This window comes from Prionailurus bengalensis, chromosome A2 (genome assembly GCF_016509475.1).
Source record: "Prionailurus bengalensis isolate Pbe53 chromosome A2, Fcat_Pben_1.1_paternal_pri, whole genome shotgun sequence".
In the NCBI taxonomy this organism is placed as follows: domain Eukaryota; kingdom Metazoa; phylum Chordata; class Mammalia; order Carnivora; family Felidae; genus Prionailurus; species Prionailurus bengalensis.
Window position 1 is genome coordinate 13089988 of NC_057348.1, and position 14777 is coordinate 13104764.

The 14777-nt window shown below is 56.8% G+C and overlaps 1 protein-coding gene across 2 annotated transcripts; it reads right to left on the reverse strand.

Annotated features, from left to right (window-relative positions):
- Positions 1 to 1476: 1476 nt before the first annotated feature.
- Positions 1477 to 14060, reverse strand: LOC122487062 (plasmalemma vesicle associated protein). Of its 2 annotated transcripts, XM_043586953.1 has the most exons (6): positions 13611 to 14060; positions 8847 to 8943; positions 8024 to 8715; positions 6725 to 6782; positions 6509 to 6587; positions 1477 to 2260 (listed from the first exon to the last, which is right to left on the reverse strand). In XM_043586953.1, exons 1-6 carry the CDS (start codon positions 13974 to 13976, stop codon positions 2254 to 2256), a joined length of 1299 nt encoding a protein of 432 aa, XP_043442888.1. In that variant the 5' UTR covers positions 13977 to 14060; the 3' UTR covers positions 1477 to 2253. The 2 variants fall into 2 exon arrangements, with proteins under 2 accessions (XP_043442888.1, XP_043442889.1); XM_043586954.1 differs by lacking the exons at positions 1477 to 2260; positions 6509 to 6587; positions 6725 to 6782 and adding an exon at positions 3346 to 3386 and having other exon boundaries at positions 8110 to 8715.
- Between the last annotated feature and the right edge of the window lie 717 nt (positions 14061 to 14777).

The following is a 14777-nucleotide window of genomic DNA, read 5'->3' on the forward strand; positions in this document are numbered from 1 at the left end:
AAGGTCCAGGGCAGCTGGAGGCAAGAGCCGCATTGGAGGTGGGAGTGAGGGTGAGGGGAGGGACATAAGAGCCGATGAGGAGCTGGACTTTGTTCCCAGGGTAATGGGGAGCCACGGAGGGTGTGTGAGCCAGAGAGGGACATGGTCAGATCCCATGATGGAAAGGTCTCTCTGGACCAGCCGGGCTGGGAGTGGGGGCCAGCTGGAGGGATGACATCCTGGGATGCTCTGGATGGGAGAGACCAACCAAAAGTCAGACCTGTGCCCACGTGTCCAGAAAGTTTAGAATGATTATTTCTCAGATGAGAAGAGGGAGGCTGAGACCAATGGAGTCAAGATTTGAATCCAGGGATGTCTGGCCCCGGAACCCAAACTCAGACATCCTGTGGTTTCTGGGACTGGCGGGTGTCAGCGTCCTCTCCAGGTCTCTAGCTACCCAGGCAGTAGGCTTAGGGTCAGGGACGTCCTCGCTTCCTTGGGGCCTCCAGACTGGCCCGTCTGGGCGGCCTGGCCTGGCTGACCCCCCTGCCCTGGCTTGGCGGGGCCCCAGCCGAGTGTTTCCTGCAGTAGGTCGTCTCTCACCCGAGTTTCCGTATCCAGGAAATGTCGCTCCTTTGTCCCTCCTGACTAGCCTGCTTTAAGCTTTGCGTCGCCAGCCCTGGTTCCTTGTGACTCATCCCCTCCCTGTGTAGGGTCCCAGGGGGTGGGCTGAGAGGGAATCAAGGCTGAGGCAGTGGGGAAGGTTGGGGGGCGGGGGGGGGGGATGAGCCGACAAGTTGAGATTCTCGACCACAACTTTTAGGCCAGTTTTCTACTGATGGCCATTTGCTTGGTTTCCTGGAGGTTTTACTCCTCAGGGATAAAGTCCCAGGAATGGGACCGCTGAATCAAAGGGTTTGCGCACTTTTACTTTTATTAAATGTCACCAAACTAATTTCCAGAAGGGCCACCGTGAGATTTGCCTTTCTGCCAGTCCCATAGGAAAGTGCCCTTTCCCTACATCTTCACCAGCAGGGCGTATTACGGCTTTTTTGCTTTTTTTTTCCTCCAGTCTCCTGGGAACAATGTGATTTCCCTGTGTTCCACTAACGTACTGTTCCCTGCTTCCCCCCACGGACTAAATTGGCAGTAACCTGGGGGGCATCTTTGCAAATCTTAGGAAGAGGAAAGCTACAGATGGGTCATCTGGTTTTTAAGGAACTGCTTTTTAAACGTCTGCTATTTTAAAGAAACAACTCACAAAGCTGTCACGGTGTGGGCCGGCGTGGCCGTTTCGTGAAACCCTCATTGACTATGACTTTTGCCATTTCTCTTCACGCACGGTGATGCCTATACCTTGAGGGAATCTGGTGTCACCCCAGGCTTGCTCTAGTTTGTGGGCTCTTCTGGCCTTGGGACGGCGGGGAGGGGTTTCTCCAGCTCTCAAGTCTTTCCTCCCTCGTCGCCAAGCAGAAATCGGCACTCTGGAGTCTTTGAAAGGATTCAATAATATTTATTTTGTGCCACTAACATATTTATATGGGCCACAGGCAGGGCTGGGTATGGGGGGGGGGGGAGAGGGACTGAGGGAGGGACAGCTGCCCCCATGGGCTACGATGGGGCCAGTGGGCATCTGCCCTGGGACCCGGTGCTGCCTGGCAGGGGAGCCTGGGGACTCTCGGGGGGGGGGTGGGGGGTGGGGGGGGGGTGGAGACTCATGTTTTCCTGTTCTCACTTCCCTAGGCCTGGCACCCTGGGGGTGAGGAAGAGTCAGGAGACAAGAAAATTGGGAGGGCGGTGCGGTGGGGACACAGGCACGTGCAGACAAGCGGGACGCTGTGGGTGCCACGGCCCGTGTGCGTTGGAGGGGTGTGGCATTGTGCGAGGGCGGGGCAGGAAGCGCGCGCGCGTGCGCGTGTGTGTGTGTGTGTGTGTGTGTGTGTGTATGATGTCCTCCCTGTGTCTGTGCAGTGCTTTTGCGTGATGCCGTCGGCTCGTGACATCACTGTTACATCTGTGTGCTGTGGGTCCGGGACATCCTGCAGCATCCAGGGGCGGGGGAGGGGTCGCGTGGTGCGGGTGTGGGCCTGTGAGGGAGTAGCGGAGGCTGCAGTGGGGCGTGGGGAAGGGCGAGCGCGGGGTGCAGGCCAAGGGCGCTCACTTTGGTCTGTGTGCGGCCCGGGCTCCCGGCCTGTGCCAGGGGTGGCTCACGGCGTCTTGTCCGCAGACTGGCCAGTCAGGGCCACGCCTCGGTCCTCAGGGCCTGGAGCCTCCTCAGCCACTAAGGCAGGAAGGAGAGGGTGATACAATAGACAGACGGAAGGACAAACCTCGCCTGGGCCGGCCTCCTCCCACCCCAGCCCTGCTCTTGCTCCTAAGGATTCTTCAGCTCTTTTGGGGTTCGGCCTTCCCGAGACAGTGCTCGGAGAAGCCACCTTCTGGGCTCCCGGCCTCTGCTGCGGCCTGACTTTCACCTTTGTTCCGTAAGGCCCGGGGGATCCCGGGAGTTTACCTCAAAGCCCCTGTCCACACCCCACACCCCGCAGACAGGGTCTCAATCTCCCTCCTTTGTCTCCGTTGAAGTGGCCCAAGGTTTCTCCAATGAGCCTGCCCCGACTCACACGCTCTCCCTGGTCCCCAGTGCCCTCGAGACGACAAAGCCAGATCCTTTCTACCTGGCATTCCAGGCTCCACCCACTCTGTCCGCAGCAGTCCCCCTCCTCAGAAACTTCAAGAGCTGTCACTTCACCCCTCCCCAACGGCCTCTGCAGGAGCCATCCTGCCGTCTGGGATGCCCTTCCCCTCCTTGGCCTCAGTGAGGTTCTCGTGAGGGGTCAGGGGTTGGCTCAGAGGCTGTTTCCTGGTCGGGGAGGAGGGGGGCCTCAGCCAAGTCCTGCTTCCGCTGGCCCCCTCCCTTCCTTCCCTGGCTCTTCCCTGGGGCCCCAGCAGCCTCACGTTCCTTGGCTGGCGTTGGATCCCCGTCCCTGGCTCCGGCTTGACCAGAATGCACCCGGCTCCCGACCAGCCCTGACATTCCTTCTTTACCCACCCCTGCCCACCAGCCTGCAAGGGAGGGTGGTCCCTGGCCATCTGTCAGAGACTGAGGCTCCTCACTCCCCCGTCATTGCTTGTCTGGATGCCTTTGCCCTGGTCCTCGGCTGCTCGGCCTTCACCTCTCGACAGTGACCGGTGGGGGGGGGGGGTCCCTGTGAACACCTGAGTCCGGTCATGTCCTTCTCTGCTCGCTGCTGTGCCAGGGCTCCCAAAGTTCTCACCGCACCCACAAGGCCCTGCCTGATCTGTGCCCCCTACCCCTCCTCACCTCCTACTCACCCCCTGGATCACTGTGCTCGAGCCTCACCACGCACGGTCGGTCCTGTCTCAGGGCCTTTGCACAGGCTGTGCTCTCTGCCTGGTTCGATGCCCTACTCTCCATGGCTCCTCCCTCACCTTTCTAGTTTTTTGCCCAAAGGTCACCCTCACGCGGGGCAGAGAAGCCTGCTTGGCCTCCTGTGGAAAATTCTTTAATTTTTTTTTTAAAGTTTATTTATTTTGAGAGAGAGAGAGAGGGAGAGAGCACGAGTAGGGGCGGGGCAGAGAGAGAGAGGGAGACAGAGAATCCCAAGCAGGCTCCCCACTGTCAGCACAGAGCCCGATGCAGGGCTCGAACCCACGAACCGTGAGATCGTGACCTGAGCCAAAATCAAGAGTCAGATGCTTAACTGACTGAGCCATCCAGGCGCCCCCTCCCGCGGAAAATTCTCACCTCCTCACGCCATCTCATCCCTTTTCTGCCTCGCCCATGGCCAAGGGGCCCCACAACGACATCTCACGCGTCAGGTTTGCGATCTGTCTCCCCCGCTAGACTGTGAACCCCACAAGGGGAGGGGGGGCTTCCATGCCTCATTCCTCCTTGTGTTCTCATCACCCAGCCGCTGCTCAAGGTATCCGGGTTGAATAAATGAAACAAATCACAACAGTGATGGCAATGCACTTGAGTGACACTCGCCCCGTGCCCGGCTCAGGGCCAGGGCTGGACTCCCATCTTCAGCCTTCCGCTTTCGGTTTATCCAGCCCCTTAGCCCCTGCCCCAATATTTACTTACTTGTTTTCACGTCCACTGTGTGTGCGCGCGTGGGAATCAATTGACACCCACAGGACACAGTCTCATCAGGTAAAAAGGAAAACTAGTGCACTTGTCATCAGGAGAATGTGACTTAGAAATGTCTAACGATGGGGCCGCCTGGGTGGCTCAGTTGGTTAAGCGTCCGACCCGCTCAGGTCATGATCTCATGGTCCATGAGTTCGAGCCCCGTGTCGGGCTCTGTGCTGACAGCTCGGAGCCTGGAGCCTGTTTCAGATTCTGTGTCTCCCTCTCTCTCTCTCTCTTACTCTCTCTCTCTCTTTGCCCCTCCCCCACTCATGCTCTGTCTCTCTCTCTCTCTCTCTCTCTGAAAAATAAATACTGAAAAAAATGTCCAGTGATGGGGCCCCTGGGTGGCCCAGTCGGCTAAGCATCTGACAGTTGTTTTTGGCTCAGATCATGATCTCACAGCTCGTGGGTTCGAGCCCCGCATCAGGCTCTGTGCTGACGGTGCAGAATCCTTTCTCTCAAAATAAATAAAACTTTAAATAAAAAAAACATCCAGTGAAAAAGCAAGACCTTGTGCTCAGGTCCAGCTGATGCTGGGCTGTGGGTTTGCCCCGGCCCTGGGAACGCAGGTATCCCCACAAGTGGGAGGCGTTAGGGCCTGTTAGCACCCCCAGAGACTTCCTCAAGGCTCAGAAGGAGTAAGAGTGGAAATGAAAGTGATTCTCCCGATCAGGGGGTGGATGATTTGATGCTGGACCTCAGACCTGGCCCCCGGTTGGACGTGATTTAAAAATCAGACGTGCCTGAGACGCCTGGGTGGCTTAGTGGGTTAAGTGTCTGCCTTTGGCTCAGGTCATGATCTCATGGTCCGTGGGTTTGAGCCCCATGTTGGGTTCTGTGCTGACAGCTCGGAGCCTGGAGCCTGCTTCGGATTCTGTGTCTCCCTCTCTCTCTGCCCCTCCCCCGCTCACACTCTGTCTCTCTTTCTCAAAAATAAATATACATTAAAATTCAGATGTGCCTGGTCTCACTGGGACTCCCAATCCAGAGCTGATGGCCTCTTTCTCAGGGGAAGGCGAATCAAGGCTAGAGCCCAGAGCAAGAGGCCCTTCCTGAGCCCGGGCAGAAAGACACAGGAGGGGCCTGGCTTAACTAGTCATTGTTTTCTCTGCAGGGGGATGTCTTTTGGGGTAAACAGTGTCAAGAGCTTCCCCTTTTGCAGTTAGGACAGGCTTGGGCCCGGAGCCTGGCTCTGGCCCTGACTCACTGACGCATAACCCTGGGGCTGGTCACTTCCCTGGGGCCTCAGTTCCCTCCTCTGAGAAGTGGGGATAATAATAGAACCTCCTTCCTTGCCATGATGGCTTTAGGCCAAGATGGAGAGAGGAAAACTGTTTGCTTGGAACAGGGTCTTCTCTCCAGCTCTTGCTTTCCTCTCCGCAGGCTGCCTGAGGCTAAGGGATCCCTCCCAGGCCGAGAGCCATCTGGAGCAAAGGGACCAGTTCTGCGAGAAGATGAGCTCCCCGTCGGAGGGGGTAGGTAAGAAAAGGCACAGTGGAGATAGAGCTGGATGCGGAGAAGCCCTGGGATTTGACCACAGACCCGGAAGTCTACTGGTCGCCAAGGCCTGACGCCGGCTTGGGGTCGGTGGGATCTGACTTAGAACCCCCAGGGGTGTCCCGGAGCCCCGGGTCCTAAACCGGGAACGGCAATGCCAGTCGCTGACTCCTTGGTCCGCGATGTGGTCCTGAACGGAAGCGTGGCCACCACCTGGGAGCGACCACAGGATGTTCTTGGGGCGGGGGTCTGAGTCACCTTCCCTGTGATGCGCCGGCTGTGGTCTGGGAGGTGGTGAGGGCGGCACAGGCATCGGGCCCTGACCTGAGCGTGTGCGGGGTATCTTGAAGCGCCCCTGCTGCAACCCCCGGCCCCTTGTGTTAGGCACTTGTGGACAGCGCTTTACAGGTGGCAGAGAGTCTCCGTGCCCTTGACTTCAGAGACTTCCGTTTTGGCAGAGGGAGAGAGAGAGAGGCTCAGAGAGGTGGGGTGAGAGACCCAGGGTCTCTCTCCTGACCTCCCTCTCCTCCTTCCTCCCTTCCTCGGCTCCAGCCTCCCTCCCCACCCTAGTCTGGCCTCTGAGCCTTGACCCTGGCTCTTCAAGATGTCACCGGGAGCACTGTGGCTTCTGCCCGTCCCCAAACCAGCTCGCCCCCATCCCCCAGCTCAAAGGCCCTCCCTTGCCTGCCTGGAGTCCAACAGGCTGGGTTCGTGTCCCAGGCCCGCCACTCCCTGGCTGTGTTACCTGGTAGACAGAAGGCGCTCAATTAAGGAAGCAGCAAGCGTGAGTGTGAGATGAGCCTCCCTCCACCCGTAGTCCTGTTCCCATCCTCCTCTGAAGCCCTGAGACTGAACCATCCCAGTCTGCCAGTGCCTCACCTGGGTGGGGCTGCAGCCCCTGCGGGAAGCCTCTGGGATTCCAGGATCCTTCTCTTGAATTCCTCGAGGCCAGCCGGGTCTGCCGTGAGAGGAAGGGGTCAGGTCCACCCAACTGGCCCAACCCTGGGCTAAGGACGGGCCGGCAGGGCTGAGATGGGATAAAGAGTGGAAAGGATCGCCCCCGACCCCTTCCCGGCTCTGCCTTCTGTCACTTACCGATGGGCTGGGGGTTGGGGGCAGGGCCCACAGGTCTTGGTCCAGGTATCAGCTGCGACTGTGGGACGAGAGACAGAGGGAGGTCGGCAGAAGCCGGGACCCCCTGAACCAGAGGGCCAGGGAGGCTCCTGTTCCTTCATGCCCCGTAGTACCTGGAGCTGAGTTCCTTCCAGAGCAGGGACACCGATACCAGAGAAGGACCCTCCCATCAATGGATGTCCGATCACCTGCGCCCACCTGCGCTCAAGTGACTGGGGACTCCAGGGACTGGCTTCCCTCAGAAGCCCCCCAGAGACCCCACTGTGGCCTGCCTCAGGCTCCATTACTGCCTCAGTGCCAACCCAATGGATCCCAACCCATGACCCCAACTGAGCCAATCCCCCCGAACCCGAAATCCAAAGCCAGCTCTAAACTCAATCACCTAAAATCCAATCCCAACAGGAAAACAGAACCTTCCTTAGACCCAAAGCCTCATCTAAACCCAATCCGAATGACAAACTTGATCCAACCGGAACTTTACAACCAACCCTGACCCGAACCCATCCCTTAGACCTGGTTGCTATGAAAAATCTGCCCCCTAAGCCATGGCCCCAGCCCAGCCCTGGGCTCCACCATGGCTTCCCAATGCCCCACGCACCCCAACTCAACTTGAGACCCCAGACTCTCCCTGGAACCCCAAGCAACCCTACCAGCCACCCACTGACACCCTGTATTCACCCTTCACCCAATGTGAGACCCACTGGCCGCCCTGCATGCGACCCCTGACTTAACTTTTAACCTTTCTTCCCAATCCGCATCCAGCACGATCCCAATTCTACCAATTCCAAGGCCAACGAAGGCTTCGATGGAACCCTAACGTTAACCCACACCGACTCTAAACACAGCGGTCGCTAAGAACTCATCTTGACCCAAACACAAGCTCTGTCTCCACAGCAAGCCTTCCCCCAGACCTGCCCTAACCTTCAGTCTAACTCCCAACCTAAGCCATCACCCCCGCAACCTTCACCTCAGACACCTCCCGACCTTGACACCGACCCCCCCACCGTGAGTTCCCAGTTCTCCCCCCTGCACCCATTTCGAGGTCCACCCGTCCTCCAAAACTCAACCCCGCTCCTTAATCCTTTCTCAGGGTCATTCCAGACTCCAAACTCCACCCCGGTCTTATGTCATTGAGTCTCTCAAGTGAGGCCGAACTAACCGGACCCAGGCTGGGAGGCTCGCCTCGAGCCCGGGTTCGACATCGCCTCCACCAGGGCCCGCAGGCCTGACCCCCGTACAACCTGAATCCCCCCAGCCCACCTTGGCCTTGATGCAGGCGTCCAAGGTGGAGCGGCTGACGGCCAGCTGCATCTTGAGCTGCTCTGCCTCCCGCTTCTTCTCCTCCAGCTCCTTCCGCAGAGCCGCCTTCTCCTCCAGGGCTAGCTGGGTCTGCCGGGCACATTCGGCCTGGAGCTTGGCCTCTCGGGCCTGGGCCTCCTTCTCCGCCTTCTCCTTGGCCGCCTGAGTGGCCTGCAGGCTCCGCTCGACCTCCAGCTTCTGGCGCTGGACGTCCGAGCTCTCGCGGGCCACGCGCTCGATGCCGGCCCGCAGGCTCCGGGCCAGCTCGTCCACCTTGGTGCTCATGAGGGCGGGCATGTGGTCGCAGGTCCTCCGGATGGAGGTCAGCTCGGAGCCGAGAGGGTGGTACAGGTTGTAGCCCATGGTGTCCAGGGTGCGCGGGATGATGGAGTCCCGCCAGAGGTTCCGCAGCTCCGTCTCAAACTTGTCCTTGTCCAGCGGGAGGCAGAGGGTCTGCACCTTCTGCAGGCGATCCTCGGCCAGCTGTCGCTCCTGCCGCTGCTGCTCCCGGGCCTTGCCACACTCGGCCAGCTGCTCCTCCACCAGCCGCTTGTTCAGCGCCAGGCCCTCCTTGTCTTTGGCGCACACCTGCTTCTCCTTGGCCAGTTCCACCTCTAGCATCTGGACCTTCTGGTTCAGCGCCAGGAGCGAGGCTACAGGTGCAGGAGAAAACACCTCGGGAAGGTCGGGGGAGGGGGCGGGGGGGGGGGGGGGGCGGGGGGGGGGTCCGAGAGGCCGGGCGAGGGGTCTACCACCCTGGCTCCCCGCCGCCCAGACGACTCACCATCGGAGCTCTTGTTAGCTTCCTTCAGCTGCTCTTGACATTGCTTCTCACTCAGGATGATGGCTGCCATATACCGCTCGTTGTTCATGGAGATCACCTGACCGGACAGGACACGGGGCAGAGCTCACGGTCCAGCCCCCGCGGGTCCCCTTGCTCCTGGGCTGCCCAGACCCTCCGGGCTGGGGCCCCAGATCCCACACCCGGGTGGCCCGGGTTGACCCAGTTCGCAAGGGCGTGACTCCTTTATGGGGGATGCTGGTCGCATCTTTCAAAGTCCTTAACTGGGGCGCCCGGGGGGGCTCAGTCGGTTGAGTGTCCGACTCTTGGTTTCAGCTCAGGTCATGATCTCGCGGTTCATGAGTCCGAGCCTCGTGTGGGGCTCCAGGCTGACAGTGTGGAGAGGGGGATTTTCTCTCTCTGCCCCTCCCCTGCTCCTGTTCTTTCTCTCTCTCAAAATTAAATTAAAAAAAAAAAAGTTGTTACAGTTAATACTATTGGGCCATTAAAAGGAATGAAGCACTCACACCTGCTGCGACTTGGATGAACCTTGAAAACATTAATTCACATGTACGGCCAACGAATTATGTTTTATCTTTCTATATTTTACTTTATTGAGGGAGAGAGGGCGCAGGTGAGCGAGGGGGAGAGAGAGAGAGAGAATCCCATGAGGCGCAGAGAGAGAGGGGGAGAGAGAGGAAGAGAAGAAGACAGAGACGGGGGGAGAGAGAGAGAGAGAAGCAGGGTTCACCCAAAGTGGAGCTTGAACTCATGAACCGTGAGATCATGACCCGAGCCTGCTTGGGATTCTCTCCCTCTTCCTCTCTCTCTGCCCGTCCCTCGCTTGCACGCTTTCTTTCTCTTTCTCTTCCTCTCTCTCTCAGAATAAATAAATAAACTTTAAAAAATAATAGAAAAAAGAAAACAAAAAAAGAAAATTAATACAGGTGCCAAAATCATTCACGGGGGAGAAAAGAGTCTTTTCAACAAATGGAGCCGGCACAGCTAGATCTCCCCACGTTAAGGAATGAATTTGGACCCCTACCTCACACCATATACAACAATTAACTCAAAATGGCTCAATGACCCAAACATAAGACCCAAAGCTACAAAACTCTTTAGAAGAAAATGTACGTGTTAACTCCGCATGACCTTGGATTTGCCAGTGGTTTCTTAGGTGTGACACCCCAAGCGCAAACAAAGAGAAAACAGGTAAAGAGAACTTCATCAAAATTAAAAACTTTTGTTTTTAGGAAAAGACCGTCACATCGCTAAGTTGTATACCCGAGACTGACGTGACACTGTATGTCAATTATGCTCCAATTTAAAAAAGAGAAAGGGAAAAAAACAACCCTTCGACGGGAGGAAATATTTGCAAAGCGTGTATCTGATGAGAGGACCGGGTATCCAGAACGTATAAAAGTAAACTCTTGTGGATCGGTAATAAAAAGATAATTGAAAAATGGGCAAAGCAACGGAGACATTTCTCCAAAGAAGATACACACGTGGCCGACAAGCGCATGAAAATATACTCAGCATCATCACTCCTCAGGGAAAAGCAAATGAAAACCACGACGAGAGACCCCCTTACAGCCATGAGGATGGTTATAAACGAAACGGAAAACAAGAGCGGGCAGTGACGAGCGTTGGTGAGGGTGTGGAGAAAGGAGTGTTCTCAGACGGTACTGGTTGGAATATGTAAAAAATGGGGCAGCGGCCTTGGATAACAGCCTGGCAGTTCCTCAAAATGCTAAGCAGGGAATTGTCACGTGACCCAGCCATTCCACTCTTAGGCGTAGACCCGAGAGACACTGAAGCAAACTTCCACACAAAAACCTCCACGTGCACGTTCACAGCAGCGCCTGTCACAACCACCAAAAGGCAGAAACAACCCAAGTGTCCATCCACAGGTGAATGAACAAAGCATGGTCCATCCACAGAATGGAATGTTGCTCAGCCACAAAAAGGAACGAGGCACTGACACGCGCTCGGGTGAACCTTCAAAACATCGTGCCGGATGATAGGAGCCAGACACAAAAGGCCACATGTTGTCTGATCCCATTTGTACAAAATGTCCAGGACAAGCAAATTCACAGAGACAGAAAGCAGATGAGTGGTTGCAGGGGGCTGGGGGAGGACGGGTGGGGGAGTGACTTCTCATGGGGATGGGGTATCTTTTTGGGGTGATGAAAACGTTCTAAAATCAGTTGGGATGATCACCCAACTCTGTGAAGGTACTAAGAATTATTGAACTGTATGCTTTAAAAAGATTTTTTAATGGTTACTTATTAAAAAAATATTTTTTTCAACATTTATTTTATTTTTGGGACAAAGAGACAGAGCATGAACGGGGGAGGGGCAGAGAGAGAGGGAGACACAGAATCGGAAACAGGCTCCAGGCTCTGAGCCATCAGCCCAGAGCCTGACGCGGGGCTCGAACTCACAGACCGCGAGATCGTGACCTGGCTGAAGTCGGACGCTTAACCGACTGCACCACCCAGGCGCCCCTAATGGTTACTTATTTTTGAGAGAGAGAGAAAGAGACAGAGCGAGAGCGGGGGAGGGGCAGAAAGGGAGGGAGACACAGACTCCGAAGCAGGCTCCAGGCTCCGAGCTGTCAGCGCAGAGCCCGACGTGGGGCTTGAACTCACAAACCCTGAGATCATGACCTGAGCTGACGTCGGGTGCTTAACCGACTGAGCCACCCAGATGCCCCCGAACTGTACATTTTTAATGTGCGACTTGTAGAGCATATGAATTATATCTCGATAAAGCTGTTTTTAAAGGAGGTTTTTACAACTTAACAAGGTGTGCTTTCCAAACTTTGGACCAGAATCCTCTGCAGAAATATAACAGGTAAAAATATAAAAAATGCAGGAAGTTTACCTTCCTGCCACCTCTTGTCCTATTCCTTTGGAAGCTGGCCCTATGCTAATGGGGATCAGAGAACAGAAATCTTAGTCACAGAAGAGGAAGATTTGCACGTTTCAGCAAAGTGAGTTGGATCCAAACACGAAACGAGAAAGAGGTTTTTCTCCAGTTGGAGGAAGCGATAAAAGGGGGTCCCGGGGTGCTGCTTCCAGACCCCATGTGCCAGGTGAGGGTCCCGTTGCCTTGACACGGACAGGACAGAGCAGACCCTAAAAATATCATGGAGTTAGGGGTTGCCTGGGTGGCTCAGTTGGTTTAGCGTCTGACTCTTGATTTCTACAGATCTTCCTCTTTTGCAGTTAAGATTTCTGAAAACAGAAGTCACTGGAGGTCCCAGAGTGATTTCTGCCTTGACCCCGATCCCATTAGCATAGGGCCAGCCTCCAAAGGAGCAAGGACAAGGAGGGGCGGAAAGCTCAGGCTGTGGGATCGAGCCCTGTGTCAGCCGAATGTGGGACCTGCTTAAGATTGTCTCTCTCTCTCCCTCTCCCCTCTCCCCCTACTCACATTCTCTCTAGATAAGATAAGATAAGATGAGGTGGGATAACATAAGATGGGATAAGATGGGAAAAGAAAGAAAGAAAGAAAAAGAAAGAGAAAGAAAGAAAGAAAGAAAGAAAGAAAGAAAGAAAGAAAAAGAAAAGAAACAAGCAGGGGAGATGAACACGTTTTTTAAAAATATATCAGTGAGTTAAATTCTCTTTTCTCTTCCGGAATCTCAGGGCCAGAAATGGAGTTGCACTGGAAGAGAATTTAAGAAAAATCCTGTTTCTCAGCACGGCCAGGACCCAGAAACACCAACATCACATACCTGGGGCTGCCACGGTGGGGGTGGGGGCAGAGATACTCCCCGGCATCAGGGCGCCCCTCCGGGGCGAGGGGCAGGCGACCTGAAACTAGGGAAACCCTAGGGTCCTTGGAGAAAACCCTAAAACTGTTCCAGTCCAGAGGCATTTGTCAACACGAAGGGGATTAAAGAAAAACAAAACTGTGTTTTTCAAATGTAATCGTTGTAAAGATCCACATTCTTAGGCTTCTAATTTTCTATGATGGGGGAGTTCAGATTCCGGGATGCATGTGTCTAAAACCTTACGATCCCGACGGCTCCCAGACCGGATGGCGGTGCGTGTCTTGGATGAAACCAGTGGGCCAATTCCCTGACTAGACACCCACATGTGCCCCCCGGGGGACATTTCCCAGCATAAGGCAGAGCTGTTCCTACTTCTTAGTAGGAACCGAATGCTCTGAGTTTTTATCTAACTGGTTCTTATTTGCAGCTGGTGTGTGCTGGAACATTCCGAGCGCTTCACACGTATTAAGTCATGGGCCCAGGGTTGCTGCCGCCAATTCAGTGAGGATGCCCAGTTAAACTTAAATTCCAGGGGCCGCCTGGGCAGCTCAGTCGGTTAAGGGTCCGACTTCGGCTCAGGTCACCATCTCGCGGTCCGTGAGTCCAGGCCCCGGGTCGGGCTCTGTGCCGACAGCTCGGAGCCCGGAGCCTGCCTCCGATCTGTGTCTCCCTCTCTCTCTCTGCCCCTCCCCCGCTCATGCTCCGTCTCACTCTGTCTCTCAAAAATAAATAAACCTTTAAAAAAAAATTTAACCTTAAATTCCAGAGAGAGAGAGCGAGCCCACTGTCTTAGTATAAGTGTGTCCCGAACGTCGTGTGGGATATACTCGTACTAACAAGCCCCCCCCCCACCCGGGCTCCTCACGTGCAATACAGCGTCTGCGACGGTCTCTGGCGCGTGGGTGAGGACCCCGCAGCTCGGATGAGCCGACGGGAACCTGCCCAGGGTCCCCGGGGTGCGTGTCCGGCCCGGCGGGCGGCCTTACCCGGTCAGCCTGGCACTGGCGGAAGCTGGCGTTGATCCGGTCCAGATCGCGGCGGGCGCTCCCCAGCAGCTGCATGACCGTGTCCTTGGTGCGGGAGGTGAGGTTGAGCTCCTTGGACAGGTTGGCCTGGGAGGCCGTGAGCCCCATGAGCTGGCTGTACAGGCCCTCGGCCCGGCGCTCGGTGGCCTGCAGGTTGGATTCCGTGCTCACGTGCACGTTGCCGTAGACCATGAAGAGGACGAGGCCCAGGATGATGAGGAACTGAATGAGCGACACAAAGAGGAAAAAGTAGCGCAGGTAGTACCAGCAGCCCCTCGGGCCGCCCCCCTCCCGGGAGTAGGCGCCGTGCTCCGCCGCCAGCCCCATCGTGTGCAAGCGCCCGCTGCCCGCCCGGCGTGGCCTGCTCCCTCCGGGTGGCGGCCGCTGCCCCCTCTGCCACGGGGGGTGGGGGGAGTGTTTATATTACTCCTCTTAATACTTCCTCTGCCTGGCTCCTTCCTGGCCGGGAGGAAGTGGGGGCTGCGGGTTATCACGACACTCCCACCCTGGCTGTGAAGGGAGGGGCCGCGCCCCCCCTCCCCCCCCCCCCCCCCCCCGCTGGACTTCTGACGCTCCCGCCGCCAGGCGGGGGCGCCGGCCCGGTGACGAGGGGGGGGGGGCTTCCTCGGCCGCTCCGAGCCTCGGTCTCTCTCTGTCTCCACCTTGCCCTTGCTCCGGGCCCAGCGCCGTTCTCAGCGCTTGCCGCCCAGGATCTCAGGTCGTGGCCCCTGTATCGTGCGGAGGAGGAAACTGAGGCACGGGGAGGTGAAGGGACCGTCTGGGGGGTCTCACGCCGTTGGTGCACAGAGTCGGACTTACCTCCCCCACCCCGTGGGCTGGCTGCAGAGGTGTGTCTAAATCGGGAGCTGAGTCGGCTGGGGTGCTTGGCCCCCGGGGCCAGGCGCACAGTAGGTACTGGTCACAGAAGTGCTTCCCCGGGCCGGGGAGGGGCTGACCCATGGATGGCAATGGCCCAGGCCCCCCAAGCTGTCAGCCCCACCCGACGCCCCGGCTCCCATAGGTGCTTCATAAGTGCTCTGGGAGCAGCAGCGTAAGCCGCAGTGAACTTGGAGCTGGGAGAGAAGGCTCGGCCCAAGCGAGCTCGAGTGAGGGGCTTCTCCTGCCCCT

Coding starts and splice junctions, on each gene's coding strand:
- LOC122487062 (XM_043586953.1), bottom strand. CDS start 13,976: ATGGGGCTGGCGGCGGAGCACGGCGCCTACTCCCGGGAGGGGGGCGGC. Junction 8,716..8,846: donor AGCTAACAAGAGCTCCGATG/GTGAGTCGTCTG, acceptor CTGCACCTGTAG/CCTCGCTCCTGGCGCTGAAC. Junction 6,783..8,023: donor ACGCCTGCATCAAGGCCAAG/GTGGGCTGGGGG, acceptor CTCGTCCCACAG/TCGCAGCTGATACCTGGACC.